The 14,327-nt window shown below is 42.0% G+C and overlaps 1 protein-coding gene across 2 annotated transcripts in view; it reads right to left on the reverse strand.

The window, feature by feature from the left end:
- The window catches only part of LOC129860436 (ubiquitin conjugation factor E4 B-like), a 65,110-nt gene extending 52,838 nt beyond the window's left edge, over positions 1-12,272 (reverse strand). The window contains exons 1-4 of one of the 2 annotated variants that reach the window (XM_055930823.1): positions 11,966-12,272; positions 10,933-11,140; positions 6,384-6,513; positions 824-911 (exon numbers count right to left, since the gene is read on the reverse strand). In XM_055930823.1, the coding sequence (XP_055786798.1) occupies positions 824-911; positions 6,384-6,513; positions 10,933-11,140; positions 11,966-11,986 (447 nt within the window). In that variant the 5' untranslated portion in view covers positions 11,987-12,272. Of the gene's footprint in view, positions 1-823; positions 915-6,383; positions 6,514-10,932; positions 11,141-11,965 lie in introns of both variants that reach the window. The other variant, XM_055930821.1, reaches the window with a different exon arrangement.
- Between the last annotated feature and the right edge of the window lie 2,055 nt (positions 12,273-14,327).

Genomic DNA, 14,327 nt, shown 5'->3' on the forward strand with positions numbered 1-14,327 from the left:
TACTGTAATGCTCTGTCTGGCCTACCCAAGAAAGCCATTGGTCAACTGCAAACCATACAGAATGCTGCAGCATAAAGAAATCCTAGACTGTGCACCGCAATATATGTCAGAAAAGCTTTTAAGTTATGTACCCAGTAGGTCACTCAGGTCCTCTGGCACTGTCCTTTTAACTAAGCCTAGGACCAAGAGGCATGGAGAGGCAGCCTCTGGAATAGCCTGCCAGAGAACTTGAGGGGGGCCAAAACTGTGGACACATTTAAATAACAGATCTTAAAACATTTTTAGCGTCGCTTTCCTTGGGGTGCTTTTAAGTCATTCAGTTTGTCTTTTTAAATCGCATTTTTGTTGTGGAGTAAATATTTCTACTTAAATTTTTCTTTTTTCCTGTGAGTGTTACGTTACGTGTTGGAAATGTGCTGTATAAATACAGCTTGACTTGATATAGCCTCGTTATCTATTGTGTCCTTTACTTTTATTTGTTCTTAACTTTACACTGTTGGTAAAAGGGCTCATAAGTAAGCATTCACGGTAAAGCCTTCATCTGTTGTATTGACATGTGACAAACACACATTTATTTGATTTAGAGTACATGAATCCCCAGCTCATTTGGTCCAAAGTATTGATATACCAACTCACACCAAAACAGAAAAAGAGTTCTGTTATCTCCCATTCATTTGGCAGACCCTTTTCGTGATAGAGGCTGCGTCTGAAGGCTCTGGTCAAAAGTAGTGCGCAATAGAGGGTGCCATTTTGAACACAGCCAAAGAGCGACTGATCAAAGTACATACCGGAAGGAAGAGGGTGGATTGGGAGCCCTGCCTACCTTTTCAGCCAGGTTCCTCCTCTCCCTGCGGTCACTGTCCTCCACCTCCATGTTCTCTATCCCTGAGTCCACATCCACTTGGGATATGCTGCTGGGCCACAGAGAGAGAGAGGGGGGGAAAAGCAACATGGTCAATGAATTCATCCCTGCATCAAATCACAGTAACAGGCTATCAACTGTACTCTACCAACACAAAAGGACAACACACACAGTGTCGAAGAACAGTTAAATACAGCGGGTGGCCGTCTTATCGCAACACTTGCTGTCATTTTCTTTTAACCTCTAAAAGTCTATTAGGGGGTATATACAGTGCAAAGTATTCACTCCCCTTGACTTCCACAATAATCAAACATTTTTAAATATATTTTGATATATTTAACACTTTTTTGGTTACTACATGATTCCATGTGTTATTTCATAGTTTTGATGTATTCACTGTTATTCTACAATGTAGAAAATAGTAAAAATAAAGAAAAACCCTTTAATGAGTAGGTGTTCTAAAACTTTTGACCGGTAGTGTATTTTCTTAAGAATGTTAGAGTAGGGTGAATCCCTTGTAGGCTCTTGAATCAGGTCCACCAGCACCAATGACGAACGTCCTAACCCAGAGATAATCAACTAGATTGACCAATCTTGACTGGTACTGAATATTTATACCCCCCTCCAAGGAGGCGGAGTCAACTCCTTGCACATCTAGACAGACAATACATCTGTTGTTCGTCAGTATTAAATGGCGCCGGAGAGGATTGCTGCCGTTTCATGGGTTCTTAACCAACCGTGCTATATTGTTAGTTACTTCAAATTTTTTGAAACTTATTTTTTTTGTACATAATGTTGCTGCTACTGTCTCTGATGACCGAAAAGAGCTTCTGGAAATCAGAACAGCGATTACTCACCTTGAACCTGATGAAGAATCTCTTTAATGAGTTGGACGAGAGCGATTTACTCCAGACACCCAAAGAGGCCCTCATCCCAGTCAATCGCTGGAGAAAGAGACGGAAAAGAAATCGGTGTGCCTTGTGAGGCCCGCCGATGAGTGGCTAATTTGCCCTTGCCATCCGTACTACTGGCCAACACACAATCGCTGGAAAATAAATTGGACGAGCTTAATGCAAGTATATCCTGCCATCGGGACAATACCGTAATATCTTGTGTTTCACCGAGTGGTGGCTGAACGACGACGTGATCAACATACAGCTGGCTTGTTACACACTGCATCGGCAGGATAGAACAGCAGCCTCTGGTAAGACAAAGGGTGGCGGTCTATGTATATTTGTAAACAGCTGGTGCGCGATATTTAAGGAAGTGTCGAGGTTTTGATCACCTGAGGTAGAATATCTTATGATAAGCTGTAGACCACACTATCTACCTAGAGAGTACCTGTATTTTCCGTAGCCGTCTACATAACACCACAGACCGATGCTGCAACGAAGAATGCACTCAATGAACTGTATACCGCCATAAGCAAACAGGAAAACGCTCATCCAGAGGCGGCGATCCTAGTGGCCGGGGACTTTAATGCAGGGAAACTTAAATCAGTTTTACCAAATTCCGATCAGCATGTTAAATGTGCAACCAGAAAGGAACAAATCTAGACCACCTTTACTCCACACACAGAGGTGCGTACAAAGCTCTCCCTCGCCTTCCATTTGTCAACTCTGAACATAATTCTATCCTCCTGATTCCTGCTTACAAGCACAAATTAAAGCAGGAAGCACCAGTGACTTGGTCTATAAAAAAAAAGTGGTCAGATGAAGCAGATGCTAAGCTACAGGACTGATTTGCTAGCAGACTGGAATATGTTCTGGGATTCTTCCGATGAAATTGAGTAGACCACATCAGACACTGGATCATCAATAATTACGTCGTCCACACATTGACTCTCATACCCCAACCAGAAGCCATGGATTACAGGCAAAATCCGCACTGAGCTAAAGGGTAGAGCTGCCGCTTCCAAGGAGTTAGACTCTGACCCGGAAGCTTATAAAAAATCCCGCTACGTCCTCCGACAAAAATCAACAATCATGCAAAACATCAATACAGGACTAAGATCGAATCATACTGCACCAGCTCCGCCGCTCGTCGGATGTGACAGTCTGCTTTTAGTCACCTGAAGGTAGGACAGCCGTGGATTAAAAAGTAGTGAGGAATTCGGCCGGAGGTCAGGTCATATGAAGTGAGAAGGAACTGGAGCAGGTTAGGACCTCAGACCGGGGAGAAGGTTCACCTTCCAACAGGACAACGACCCTAAGCACACAACAAGACAACGCAGGAGTGGCTTCGGAAGAAGTCTCTGAATGTCCTTGAGTGGCCCAGCCAGAGACCAGACTTGAACCAAGTCTAACATCTCTGGAGACTTGAAAATAGCTGCGCAGCAATGCTACCCATTCAAGCTGTCAGAGCATGAGAAGATCTGCAGAGAAGAATGGGAGAAACTCCACAAATACAGATGTGCAAAGCTTGTAGCATCATACCCAAGAAGACTCGCTGCCGAAGGGTCTTCACAAAGCACTGAGTAAAGGGTCTGAATACTTATGTAAGTGTGATATTTCAGTTTGTTCTTTTTAATAAGTTTGCCACAATTTCTAAAAACCTGTTTTGACTTCGTCATTAGGGGGCATTGTGTGTAGACAGAGGGGGGAAAAAACGATTTAATACATTTTAGAGTAATGCTGTAACGTAACAAAATGTGAAAATTCATAGGGTCTGAATACTTTCCGAATGCACTAAGAGTAAAGTCTTTTGTCTATAATGTTTTCTTCCATTTGGTCGGACTACCGTAACCTAGCTATTGCCATTTGCGTCGGCTAAATGAGGACCTTAATAAAAATAACACACGTAGTAGCTTAAACTGACGGATTTTGATTGCGATTTTTTAAATTATGTTACTTGATTTATGCACGGACAATTCTACATGTTGAATTGCTACTATTCGGCGACACCCAGCAGTTGATTGCTTGCACACTGACCTTCCACTGGTTTTAACTGTTCATCTGGAAAGTTTTGTTCTTAAGGCCTGCTATTACTGGAACGTTCAGGAAAACAAATCCTTAGGCCTCTTTTCTGCATTTAAGTGCTTTCATGTTTTGTGCCATTCCACTCATCTTACACACACACACACACACACAGACAGTATGTAGACATAAACTTTCGGGGTTAGCTTTGATGTCATCACGCAACAAACGTCATCAGAGCACGCAACAGAACAGTGTACTGTCTACACTCGGTTTGTTGTTTTATGAAATAGTTTTCATTAAATGTTTCTTATCATAGCTAAAGTTTTTATTGCTACAGATTCCGTGATGCGGTTAGCCTTCACAGCTGGGACTGCAAGTTTGTGTTCCGGATCCCTGTTAAGTAGGAGTTAGCTGCTAGCCGTCATGAAAAAGGAGCAGGCTAATGCTAGCAGTGCAAACCCACCTGTGTTTTTATCCACGGCTGGGCACAAATTATTTAGGTGCAAGCCGATATCCACACAATCGCAAGATGATCGAACAGGGATTGGTCTGCCATAAATGCACCACCTTAGGGGAGAGATCCTCCGGCTGCTCGCTCGGCTGCGAGAAAAGCATAACCTTCTTTCTTAGTTCACCGACCTTGCTATAGCCCAGACAAACTGAAACTCAGTTATAGCAAAGCTGTTGATGAGTAAGGCAGCATTGATCTGTCCCACTCCAACAGATGTTCAGCTCAACTCAGATAAGATCCAATCCAGCTATCAAATAGCTTTGCCCCGCTTGAGACGGACGTACCAGCCCCAGGAGTCAGCACTGGGAGTATACCACCAAATTATTCAACACCCTCATTTGCAGAGGGAAGGGAATCATTTTCGCTGGCCCCCTCTTGTGTTATTGAAAGGGTTCGGAACATTTTCCCAGCAACAAACTGTTTTAGAGACTGACAGACAGGGTCCGGTAGTGCTCCAGTCCCAGCAACATCAAACTGTTTTAGAGACTGAAGAACAGGGTCTAGTAGTGCTCCAGTCCCAGCAACATCAAACTGTTTTAGAGACTGAAGAACAGGGTCTAGTAGTGCTCCAGTCCCAGCAACATCAAACTGTTTTAGAGACTGAAGAACAGGGTCTAGTAGTGCTCCAGTCCCAACAACATGGCTGTAAGACTGAAGTGCCACTCTTATTGAAACCTCCATCGGATTACAGCTTTTCACTCTAATGTTATCAGAAAAAAGGAAGCGCCTTTATTTTTTACTAAAACACTCCGCTATAAGGCCATCTCATTTGGCAACATGCCATACTGTTTACATGTCAGCCACCAGTGCTGGCTCTATCCCTGTATTGTCCACCAAAGCAATGCCTCACCTAACTGATTTGTGGTCGCAGGATTAGAAGATTGTTATATTTATGCACCAAATGATTGTTTTATGAAATAGAGAAAGGTTCTTAGGACCTACTCTCTCCCTTTGAGTTAACTGAGAGGAGTCTTTTTGAAGCGTGGGAGGGCAACTGTTAAAGAGATGGTTTCCACTCTAGCTTCCTGCAGATAGTCTGGGCATATGGTCAAGGGAAATGGTTTTTTCCTAGAGACAGCTTGAGCTGACAATGGCTTGGTGATAAAAACCTAAAGTTGTCATCCATTGACAAGATGTGGTTTGTGTGACGAGAGAGAGAGAGAGATAGCCTGGAAGAGTTTAGAACAATGCCTCATTGTCTCATCTTCCTGGCATCTGGGAAACTAAGCCGGGTTGGGGGTAAAACACCATCCTGTGTAGATAACCAAAGACCTTCATGTCTTAAAGTAATGGACTGCAGTTTCGCTTCGCTTATTTGAGCTGTTCTTGGTATTTTACAGAATAGGGCCATCTTCCGCATACAACCGCTACCTTGTCACAAAGGATTGGCTCAAATGCATGAAGTAAAGAAATTGCACAAAATGTACTTTTAACAAGGCACACCTGTTAATTGAAATGCATTCCTCATGAAGCTGGTTGAGAGATTGCCAAGAGTGCGCAAAGCTGTAATCAAGGCAAAGGGTGACTACTTTGAAGAATCTCAAATAGATTTTGATTTGATTAATACATGATTCCAGGTGTTATTTCATAGTTGATGTCTTCAGTATTATTCTACAATGTAGAAAATAGTAAAAATAAAGAAAAACCCTGAAATGAGTAGGTGTGTCCAAAGTTGACTGGTACTGTACATGGATGTGTAGTGTCAGCATGTGTTCCTGGCATGTCATTCCTAGGTTTGCTAATGAAAAAAATATATAATTAAAGTAGTTGGCAATATCAGTGGGTTGTGTGATGAATGAGCCATCTGATTCAATGAATGTAGCAAAGTTTGCATTTTGTCCCCCAAAATGTCATTTAAAAATGTACTCCAAAGCTTGTTGCTATCATTCTTTAAAGGATTTATTTTTGTTTCAGTGTGACTAAAAAAAAAAACATTTCAAACATGAGGTGGACGTTGATCCCTCACACTGTATGATTGGCAATAGCATGATATATTTTTTGAGTCTCTATATTTCTGCCACATCCTACCTAACCCACTCGGCAGTATAGGGGCTAAGGGTGGTTTTGAAAAAGATCGATCCGAGGTGCTCACCTCTTTTCACAGGAGCCAGTGTCGATGTCCATACTCTGAGATCTGGATAGACTCTGGGTCTCCGGGCTGTTGGAGGGAGAGCTGGAGAGGGAGCTCACACCCTCGCTGCTCTGACTGCGGTACACCACACCTGAGACAGGAACGACAGGAAGACAAAAACAAATAAGCAAGGGCAACAGAATGAAACCTTTTTTTTAGTTTATTCAAATGGCACCCAATTCCCTGTATAATATAGGCCGTGGTCAAAAGTAGAGCACTGCGGTGCATTCAGAGCTCTTCACTTTTTCCACTGTTACATTACAGCCATGTTCTAAATAAATAAATAAATAAATAAATATATATATATATATATATATTATATATATATATATGTATTAACACACAATGACAAAACAAAAACAGGTTTCGAAATGTCAGCAAATGTATTAAATAAAAAACAGACTTATTACATTTACATAAGCATTCAGACCCGTCACTCAGTCCTTTGATGAAGCACCTTTGGCAGCGATTACAGCCTCGAGTCTTCTTGGGTGTGACCCTACAACCTTGGCACGCCTGTATTTGGGGAGTTTCTCCCATTCTTCTCTGCAGATCCTCTCAAGCTCTGTCAGGTTGGATGGGGAGCGTCACTGCACAGCTATTTTCATGTCCTCCAGAGATGTTCGATCGGGTTCAAGTCCGGGCACTGGATGGGCCACTCAAGGACATTGAGACTTGTCCTGAAGCCACTCCAGCGTTGTCTTGGCTGTGTGCTTAGGGTCGTTGTCCTGTTGAAAGGTGAACTTTTGCCCCAGTCGGAGGTCCTGAGCGCAGTGGAGCAGATTTTCATCAGGGATATCGCTGTACTTTGTGCTGTTCACCTTTCCCTCGATCCTGACAAGTCTTGCAGTCGCTGCCGCTGAAAAATATCTCCACAGCAAAATGCTGCTACCACCATGCGTCACCATAGGGATGGAGCCAGGTTTCTTCCAGATGTGATGCTTGGCATTCAGGCCAAAGAGTTCAATATTGGTTTCATCAGACAAGAGTCTTGTCATGGTCTGAGAATCATTTAGGTGCCTTTTGTCAAACGCCAAGCTGGCTGTCATGTGCCTTTTACTGTAGAGTGGCTTCTGTCTGGCTACTCTACCGTAAAAAGCCTGATTGGTGGAGTGCTGCAGAGATGGTTGTCCTTCTGGAAGGTTCTCCCTTCTCCACAGACAAATTCTGGAGCTCAGTCAGAGTGGCCATCGGGTTCTTGGTTACCTACCTGACCGAAGACAGCTTTTAGGAAGAGTCTTGGTGGTTCCAAACTTCTTCCATTTAAGAATGGAGACCACAGTCTCTCGGAGCTCTACGGACAAGTCCTTCGACCTCATGGCTTTGTTTTTGCTCTAAAAGCATTATCAACTTTGGGATCTTATATAAAACAGGTGCGAGCCTTTCCAAATTATGTAAAATCAATTGAATTTACCACAGGTGAACTCCAAATCAAGTTGTAGAAACATCTCAAGGATGATCAATGGAAACAGGATGCACCCGAGCTCGCAGCTAGATATTGTATAAGTTAACTGTCCAAAATGTGCTAAATGCGGTGCATTTGGGTTGCTCATTTAGAAACTAGTTAGCTGTCTAGCTAAGTGGTTAGCTTCTTCCAAACCAAGTTTCGCTTGGTAACAGCAGAAAATCCCCTCCTGGATTAAGAGTTTTGATGTCTTATATTTGCTTTGAGCAAGCAGCAAACTGAGTAACATTTTTTGTGCTATTAGTATAACTTTATGAGCTGGGATGTCTGTCCTGCAAATACTTCAGGTCAGATACTATAAAATGTTTGCAATGCGCTCATTAGCATTCTCTATGGGATTTTACATGTACTTGTTAGCATTACTAACCTTTAGATTACAATAGCACCCCTTGTGTTCAGTGCCGGTATTACTGAATATCCCAGCATTGCACGAGGTCGGTATGAAGGTATGACAGGTATGGCTTGGATACCGCCCAAGCCTAGCCTACGGTCAAGTTAACAGGTTGTTAGCTAGCTAGGTAACATGATTGAACAACGTTTATCAAAACAATAATTAGCAAACCGGGATTATTCTTTTTTTGTTTTTTTAAAGGTCAACAACTTGTTTTGTGAAATTATATCAAATGGGTACAAATAGAAAGAAAAAAGCTCTACAGTAATGAGTAATTTTTTTAATGTTTAAGCTAGAGACAAGTCGTTTTTTGCTGTAAAGCTGCAAGCATGCCTTTGCGCCATTTCCCCCCTTGCAAAGTCTACTCTGACTGGTTATAACAGGCGATGAAATGATACAATATATCAACTTCGCTCGCTCTGCTCCAACGTAACAAATCTAACAGTAGAAGGCTCAGCAGGGTCTGCATACCTGCCCGCCAGTATGGCTAAATTGTATTATAAAAATTGATGAAGAAATATATGCACAGGAAGAGCAGACGGAGAGAAGCAGGTGAGTGAAGCCGGGTAGGGGATGCAGCTGGCTGATTACAGCTGCCACGTGATATGCGCATGAAATTGAAGTGGATATTATTGGACCGGCACATTCAAGAGACTCGTGGCTCTTGCTTCAATTTCAACTGAATGTATAAACAAAACTGACTAGGGCAGAAAAAAAGAAAACAAAATGGACAGCATCATGTGAAACGGTACAACGGTGTTCTAAAATGTTGGTATTAAAAGTATCATGATGTTTTGGTACTGGTATATTGTGTAACACTAGTGGAAAGTACACATTTGTATATAAGCATGTTCACTCAATACAACATGGCTAAGAAGTGAAGTACTTTGCCCTAGTGGTGCGTTTTACTAGCCAGTGACGTCTGTGAACTTGACCCATTTTCCTAATTATGGCTGACAACAAAAACACAGGCATTCTCTGCATGTAGAAGGCTGAGGCTGAAACATCCATACAGGGCAAATAAAGGAATTTTATTGAAGTTTAGCCTCATGTGTGCTGTCCATTTAATTCACCATTTAGCATACACCAATGCCTTTACACCAAGAAATAGCATTCTGACAAAACTTGTTTGACTTCCAACATAGGAGATTGTGTGAAAGCTAGCTAAATAACGCACTATAGAAATTCAGCCAAAAGACTGAGGCTTTACTGAATGTTTTGATCAATTGTAGTCATCTTTAAAAGGGATAGCGCTGTCCTGGCAATTAAGACCTTTTTTCTACTTCCCCAGAGTCAGATGAACTCATGGATAACATCTTTGTCTCCGCGTGCAGTTTGAAGGAACTTGTGTGCAATGACTAAGTCCATGGGAACAGCTAGATAGTTAGCAATGGCTCATGAAACGACCTTCAACTTCCTTCAAGCTACACGCAGAGACAAACAAATGGTATCCATGAGTGCATGACACGTGTTTCTGAGGTTATCCCTAAGATCTGGAAAATGGCACAAGTCCTCCCTCTACCCAAAGGCGGCGATCCGTCAGACCTAAATAACTACTGTCCAATTTACAAGCAATCTTGCCTTGCCAAAATGTTTGAGTCCCTGGCCAACTCTCAGCTTAGAACTTTAACTCATACAATTCTAACCGCTTCAGCGGCTACACTTGTCTTGGATGTGCTATATTGTTTAGACCATAAAGAACATTGTGCTGCCTTATTTATTGACCTGTTGAAGGAGTTTGATACAGATGGCCTTGTCTGAAATGGGCCTAGATCAGGCATCTTGCAATTGGTTCAAGAACTAATGGACAGTTTCCTCAATATTATGAAAGGTGTGCCGCTGGGGTCGATTTTAGCCAGAGGACATATGCATTTGCACATTAAAAGGTGACCAAATTGAGCAATATCCCCATTATTAATACTTGCTTATCGTAAATCAGAATACCCTCTTTTAAAACAATGAAAAACAGGGGGGGGGGGCAGAATTAAGATAAACCCTATTTCAATAAATGAAACCAGCCTCACTTTGAAAAGTAGAAGGCAGATTGTTGCTTGAACACTTCTCCCAGCACTTCATTATGGTGATATAATCCACATGCGGCAGCCTCCGTTTTAAAACCTTTAGACTCAATCTATTACTCAGCACTGGGGACAATTTTCATACACATCACTGCATTTTATCTAGTTCCATTGGCTTGGAGTCTCTGACAGAAGGGCCCAGAATTGGATGCTTTTTTGTATATAAAGCAGTTCTTTTCAGACCCGCTCTCTGGACTGGCTGGTTCTGGCGGTCCCACGGGTCTCCACTGAGCTGAGGGAAAATGCTTTAAGTTTTCATGCCTCCAGCTCGTGGAATAGCCTTCAGGCCAGCTTGAAGCTAAACTTGCTGGTCTCCATTGGACAGTTTAGATCAATTTTGAGGGATGTAATAGTTGAGTCATCTTTTGTATTTATTGTAATGATGTTGAATTGTGTGTTCATGTTCACAGAGCTCCCTTGAGAATGAGACCCTGGTCTCAATTGTGACCCCTCTTCTAAATAAAAGTTTAAAAAAACAACAACAAAAAACATATTGGACTCTGGGTAAGTAGAAAAAGGGCATAATTGCCTAAATCTCACACTATCCCTTTAAACATAATCTGTCTGTGCTCATACCAGAGGCGCCCATAGGAGAGGTGGCGGGGGTGACACTCTGGACATTGAGTCCCAGTGCGTGTGAGGCAGCTGGTGGAAAGGGCTGGGGTGTGGCCCCTGAGGTCCCAGGAAGGGGCCCAGGGGGGGACTCTCTCTGTGGGGACGTCAGGGGAGTGCTGGGCTGGGATGTTTGTCCTCCTGCCAGTCTTGCCAGTCTCCTCCTGCGGATCTGCAATGAACAGATGTTAGTCAGACTGAATCATCATTAACTATCTACCGGTATAACAGACCAAATATGAGAGACACTCAGGGATATTTTTTTAGAAACCATAATGATTAAATCAGTGTGATACATATTTAGTATACATAAAACATGTGGATTAAATCATGGGCAACGCTGGATAGGGAATTTTAATATTTACGTTTTTAGATCGTACATAACTAGCTAGCCAGCTAGATTGAAATTAATACAGTTTATGCTCATTTATCTTCACTAACGTTACCATTACAGCAAGCAAGAACGTTGGCTAGCGAGCAGCTGGCTATAACACCGGCTAGCAGGTAAAACGGTCATATAAATCTAGCCACCACTGATAGAAAATGGCATCTAGCTAGTTACAGAACTAGTTAGATACCTAATCGGTAAGCAGCTAAACTGGCTTGATTGGGTTGCACATGGTGGCCTTCTGCGTTAGATACTGTTAGTTAATATGTTATCTAGCTAGATTAGGTGGGCTAACTAGCTAAATATCCAGTATTACGATGGTATGTCGCATTAATAGACGTCAAGGTATCCAAACCCTTATTATTATCGAAAAGGCTCGTGTCATGCGAAGATGCGTGTTGTTAGCTAACAATTACATCTGCGGATCCTCAATGCGTTACGTTAGAGACTCAGCTAGTTAGCCAATCTAATATCAGCTAGTTAGCTAACGTTAGGCTTTGAAAAGATAACGACATGGTCTTGCACAGATAATCACGACCACAAGCAGTAACTTTCGTTGACACATATTGTATTAAACTAATTGTAGTTAACATTTAGACGTTACCTTACCTCGTCGGCACTCAACTCCATCGTTTATCCTTTACTTTCAGCTAGCTTTAGTTTACTTATTGTGCCAGCCAACTAGCTAGCTTTCTATATAATATACACAAATGTGCATAGTCTAACTCGTATAACAAATAGCAGTTTGTATTGATTGTCATAAATTTAAAGGGGGAAAAACAGTTTCCTACTAAATGTGTGTTATCTATTCAAATTCTACGAAGAATGAAACAAACATAAAAGTATTATTAATCAAAACACGAAGGTGGCCATTTTTATCAGGTGTCACATGACTGGGGACTCAGAGAGGAAGAGGCAAAGCAAGAGGGTGTACTCCGCACAAAAGCTGTCCACTAAAATAAGACCGCGAAGTGAGGAATCAATGCGTGTCGAATTTGATCAACACAATTTTTTACTTCACATTTTCTACGTGAGGCTTATTTGATCGAATAGAAGTTTCGTAATGTTTAGGTTGTTATGAATGCACTGATATAAGTGGACGCACGTGGCATTTCGGCAACATAAAAAAACGACTTTGTATCGGAGTTGTGCCTGTTCTTCACTGTGAGATTCTGCCCGCTCATTGGCAAGAACGGTCCCACCTGATCTCGCCTCCTCCCGCTTGCCTTCTATCTTTGAGGACATGTTTTTTAATTGTTAGAGTGGTTACTCGACTATCTTGTCATTATAATAAATAATCTTTGGTCACACTGAATAATTGTGAAAATTGTGTAATTATGTGGGTTGAATTATATTTTGCAAATTGTATTTGGGCGACTGGTAGCCTAGAGGTTAGAGAGGCGGGTCAGTGATCCACGTCACCAGTTCGAATCCCTAAGGCCCTTCAGTTCACCCCTAAAATTGCTCCATGTGCGCCCTTGCTTCAACCTCTGTGTAAGGCCTATGCATTTTTTTCAGAGGGGAAGGGACAAAGCACAACAAAAGTTTCCATTTGTGTACAATGGAAAAAAAAGTAATCTTCCTCTAATCTTGACATCCTGCCCTGTTTTGGGATTAAAATAAAGTGGGAAAGAGGCAGGTAGGCATACAGGCTGTGCGTGCCCCTCATGCTCTACAAACTGTGCGTGCCCCTCATGATCTCCAAACTATATACTATATAATTACTGGTAATTAACACAGGCCTTGTATTGCCAAATCTAAGGGGACTGCAGATGTGAATGAGCTGTTAGCTAACTGGTGCAACTCATCACTTTTCACTTCAAAAAAATGTATGTTTTTGTTGTATATTGTCCCTGTCCAAATAAACTAAATAAATGACTGCTGCTAATACAACAACCAGTCCTGGCAGTCAACTTTCACTACCATATTCTCATCCATCCTGGTCATGGTCAGTGGTACAGGGGTTTGAGACAAAAGTGATAGCCCAGACCAGTCTGCTACAGGTAGCACTGGTCACCTGCAGGAAGAACATTTTCAGAGAATGCATACACTCAAATGTCTACACTCAAACATAAACCCTGTTTATACCTGGTGCTGACATGGGTATTTTTTCCTGATCTTGTTCACATTCTGAACACATTGGTTCAGATTTGGTCCGGACCAAAGAAAGATGTCCCAAAGACGTCAAATGCTTAGTGGGGTATGATTTATGGAGAGTCAACACTAATTGACAGTGATCAATTTTCACATTCGTATTTTATTTTTCAGAATGTAAAAAAATCATACTCCATATTATATAGACGATTTGTTGAATTTTATTCACAAGTTAGAACTGATTTTTGCAGCAAGACAAATTACTTCGGGCAAATCAAATCCAGTTGTGTATACATTATTCTTAGATCCACAATGCCTCGTGGCATATGGAAGACCCATTTTCGACCAAGCTTTAACTTCCTGACTGATGTCTTGAGATGTTGCTTCAATATATCCACATAATTTTCCTTTCCTCATGATGTCATCTATTTTGTGAAGTGCACCAGTCCCTCCTGCGCCAAAGCACCCCGACAACATGATGCTGCCAACCCGTGCTTCACGTTTGGGATGGTGTTCTTCGACTTGCAAGCCTCCCCCTTTTTCCTCCAAACATACCGATGGTCATTATGGCCAACAGTTCTATTTTTGTTTCATCAGACCAGAGGACATTTCTTCAAAAAGTACAATCTTTGTCCCCATGTGCGGTTGCAAACCGTAGTCTGGCCTTTTTATGGCGGTTTTGGAGCAGTGGCTTCTTCCTTACATTTGTACCTGTTTCCTCCAGCATCTTCACAAGGTCCTCTGCTGTTGTTCTGGGAATGATTTGCACTTTTCGCACCAAAGTACATTCATCTCTAGGAGACAGAACGCATCTCCTTCCTGAGCAGTATGATGGCTGCTTGGCCCATGGTGTTTATACTTGTGTACTATTGTTTGA

This window comes from Salvelinus fontinalis, chromosome 8 (genome assembly GCF_029448725.1).
Source record: "Salvelinus fontinalis isolate EN_2023a chromosome 8, ASM2944872v1, whole genome shotgun sequence".
In the NCBI taxonomy this organism is placed as follows: domain Eukaryota; kingdom Metazoa; phylum Chordata; class Actinopteri; order Salmoniformes; family Salmonidae; genus Salvelinus; species Salvelinus fontinalis.